At 44.2% G+C, this 4,104-nt stretch overlaps 1 protein-coding gene across 1 annotated transcript; it reads right to left on the minus strand.

Annotated features, from left to right (window-relative positions):
* Nucleotides 1-314: 314 nt before the first annotated feature.
* O0I10_013173 (uncharacterized protein) lies at nt 315-1,575 on the minus strand (the record flags this gene model as incomplete). Its single annotated transcript, XM_058492988.1, has 3 exons — nt 315-416; nt 687-899; nt 1,414-1,575. The coding sequence occupies 3 exons, from the start codon at nt 1,573-1,575 to the stop codon at nt 315-317; spliced, it is 477 nt and encodes a 158-aa protein (XP_058336246.1).
* Nucleotides 1,576-4,104: the final 2,529 nt, after the last annotated feature.

Here is a 4,104-nt window from a genome sequence, read left to right on the forward strand (position 1 = left end):
AAGATCCACCGAGCGTAGGATGATGTGTCAAGGTATTACCTTATGCCAGGTATTGCCTGATGCATGTCAAGGTATTTCCTCTTGTGTGGTAAAGGTATTGCCTCTTGTAAGGTATTGCCTTTGGATACGGTATTGCCGCTGAGGTATTGCCTCTGGTGAAGGTATTGCCTTCTGATGACGGTATTGCCGCTGCATGAGGTATTGCCTCTGATGAAGGTATTGCCTTCTGGTCATGGTATTGTCGTTGAATGAGGTATTGCCTCTGTTGGAGGTATGGCCTCTGCTAAGGTATTGCCTTTTTGAAGGGTATTGCATTATTGCTTGTTACGTTTGGATCGACGTTGGCCTGTGCTTTGGCCATGTGCCTTGCGTTTGTGTGACGTAGTATTGTTGGCGTTGTGAGCAATATCAGGTTGCTTCTCACCATGTCACTTCCAGTATTGCTGGATGAAATCGGAAGGGGTGTGATCGCACGGCATTAGTGAGCCGATGTCATCTTGTATGATGTATGAACCACCTTCGATGTTGCGTAGGATGGTGTATGGATCTTCATGTATAGGTGTATGCACTTTAGCCATGACGTGACTTTGCTCGGGTCAACTGGTGAGCTTGTGCGTGGATTCAAATTGGTTTCCTTGGTTCTTGACATACGCGTCCGCTCTTTCTTTCAAAGTTGGAAACACAACCCTTTGCATGTGCCCGAGTCGATTGACGAATTCTTCGTACGACATGGAAGTAACAGGTGTCGATGTGTCCTTGCGGTATTCACGTAATGCGTTTACGTTACGAGTGAGCATGAGCGAGAAAGGCGACGATTGCGAGCGTTTCGAGATATGCAACTGTGTGCGAGGTTGGTAATCCCAATCACGGCTGGCACCTTCAAGCTTCTTCTTAATGAACTGTATTGCAGATTGTATCAAGCGTTCAGCTGTATCTTTTGCTCGAGGATGATATGGATTGGTGAGCCTATGGGTGATGCGTCCAATGGCCTTCTGGTATGTATGTGTATATGGGTCGCAAGGGATGGAAGCCTTTTTTCGCGATGTTGAAGTGTTGGATAACAGGGCATGACTTTACGAGTTCTACCGCGTGTTGCAAGATGGTGTTCAGTGTATTCCTTGCGTGTGTTGAAGGTATTTCACTATATGCTCAGCTCCATCATGACCGATCTTATGTGCATCTTCCAGTTCTTTTGGACGATCCTTTTCGGGAGGTGTCAAGATATCTGTTGGTGCTTTGTATGTCGGCATTGTGAAGGATATGAGGATGATTACCCCCCTCCAGCTTGTCACTTGGGGTGAACAAGCGAGAAAGATGAATGTGAAGAATGTTTTGGAGTCCAGGTAAGTGAACCACGTTGAACGTGTATGTAGGTAGGGTATCGAGCCCGTTTATCACCATGGCGTTAGCTACCTTTGTAGTATGTAGATAGCATAGAGCTGGATGATTGGTATATAAAGTGAATGTGTTATCCCACAAAGATTGATGGAATGTTCGTAAAGCAAGCATGGCGGCTAGAAGTGCACGCTTGGTAGCGGAATAATTGCGTTCAGAGGATGAGAGTGCATGAGACATGAAGGATGTGTAGCGCTCTTGACCGTCAATGCGTCAAAAACAATGCAGCGCCAATGCCATAAGGAGACATCTGTTACCACAAATAAAGAAAGATTGCGAAAGATCAGGAAATTCAAAGAGCACATCAGCTTGTAAAGCGCGTTTAAGCTTATTGAAGCATTGTAAGTGTTCATCATTCCATGTATCTTCCAAGGAGTAGAGATTCCGAAAACGATCCAAGGGTGCTCGTATGGATGCTACATTGGGTATGTGTCCCTGAAAGTAGTTAACGATCCCAAGGAAACGTTGGAGATCTTTGCCGGTTTTGGGTATGAGCCATTACAGCATAGTGGTGTGTGTGCGATTGGTATAGGGGTATGCCCTTATGACTTATGATAAAGCCGAGAAGATAAATGTGAGTGTGCGGTTGTGCAGGGTGATTCCCTTATGACTTATGTAAAGTCGAGAAGATAAATGTGAGTGTGCGGTTGTGCAGGGTGATGCCCTTGTGACTTATGGTAAAGTTGAGATGATAATGCGAGTTTGTGCCATGTGAGATTTGGCAGAATAAAGAATGAGATTTGCATGAGTCAACGCTTGTATGAAGTGTTTGACGTGATGCGTGTGTGTTAGCATGTCAGGTGAGTGGATGACAATGTCGTCAATGAACGATTGTACGAATGTCATATTCTCGAAGATGCAATGCATGACACGTTGGTGTTTGGAGGATATTGGTTGTAGATGTCATTGTGAGAGGGCTGTTCCATGCATCGTTTACAGGAGGTCTAACGACGGCACCATCATCCAGCCATTTCTTGACAGCATTGAAAGCCGTTCTTTGAATGAATGGTATGGGATGTTGACGATGATAGGAAGAATTCAACCATTTCTTGACAGCAGCGTTGATAGCAGGTCTTGAAATGAATGGTATAGGATATTGATGATGATAGAAAGAATTTAATCATTTCCTGACAGCAACATTGGTAGCAGGTCTTTGGATGAATGGTATGGGATATGGATGACAATAGAAAGAATCCAACCATTTCTTGACAGCAGCATTGTAGCAGGTTCTTGAATAAATGGTATAGGATATTGAGGATAAAAAAAATGACGCCAGGAGTAGGTAGCTCTATCACAGATTCTTCCATGTGGCAGCATGATGCTTTGGAAATACGTGTATTGGCTTCCATAAAAGGTTTGATTTGGCAGTAAAAGTCATGTCACTCGTAGGTGTGCCTGTTGGAGACTTATTAGGCTCATTGCTTTCTTGTTCAACTATGCCAAAGTGGATGTTAAATCTAAAGACGAGTCATCATGATCCCATTTGAAGGCTAGTCCTGTGAGAGCGATCCCGATTAGTGACATTAGGTCTGTGCCTATGATCACATCATCGTATGCAAGGTTCATAACCTCGAAACTAAAGGGTGTTGTAGTGGCAATTCTAGGACAGCATCTCCGTTGCCAGGATACCAAATTTTCCCATCCAAATAATTAGACCAGTTGTTTTCATCACAAAGTCATGTATTCAAAAACAGAAATTACAGCGCTTAGATCGATCAAAGCTGGGCAACGTTTATTCTGTATAAGAATGGGAGAACGTATACGTATGGGACGTTTCTAATTCGGTGTGTTTGCTTTTCGGGTATTGCCCAATCCAGCAGCAGCGAACTGATCAAGGTCAGCATGTAGGTCAAAGTCAAAGTCAAAGTCAAAGTCAAAGTGCTTCATCAGCAGGTGTGAGACGTATCAGGGGTTGTAGCAGTCATGGTGTGGATGCACTCTGTTGAGCCTGCGAACCTTTTCGTCTTCCTTTTTTCCTTGTGTGCGCCTGTGTACGCTTGGCAACGATGTCATTCACTCCTCACAATGCACACATGCCACGTTGTAATGTCTACGCAGGTTGGTGTCTTTTGTTGGGTGGTGGAATTTGTGTTGCTTAACGTGTCTTGAGTCCTCAGGGTGGTGTTTGACATAACGGATGTGGCGCTTGTACCAATATTGGGGCTTTGATGACTTGGTGATACTGTACCTTTTGGCGTTGCGTGGGCCTTGTTAGGAGTATTGTTGTGCTAGTGGTATTGGCTTTGATGGTATTGCTGGCATTGGTGGTGTTCCCACTTTAACCTGCTTTCCATACGCGTCATCATACACTTCACACAATTGAGCCAGAGTCTTGAGAGCATGGTTGTATTGAGAGAGCAGCTTGTTGAGTCTTTCTTGAGGTACCACGATTTCACGGGTGTCTTGCGTGGGAATCTTTTCTTTGCTAGCTTTGCGACGGCTTGACGTGTACTTGTTCTTGTCCTTATGGGACTTCTTGCGTTCTTGTATAGTATACCCGTCTTGTGCAGAAGAAATAAAGAGTCCTCGGAACCAGGATGGAATAGTGAATAGAAGTGCATTACATGGCCTCTTGAAGAGTGGATTACGTGGCCTCTTGTACGTGTATGTTATCGTTTCCTTGATTCAGGCATGTTGTAGGCGATAATTCAACGTAAAAAAATGAGATATTACGAGGATAAAAATGAAGATGAAAGATGAAAAGTACGT

Source organism: Lichtheimia ornata (assembly GCF_029851405.1).
Source record: "Lichtheimia ornata isolate CBS 291.66 chromosome Unknown scaffold00287, whole genome shotgun sequence".
NCBI lineage: Eukaryota > Fungi > Mucoromycota > Mucoromycetes > Mucorales > Lichtheimiaceae > Lichtheimia > Lichtheimia ornata.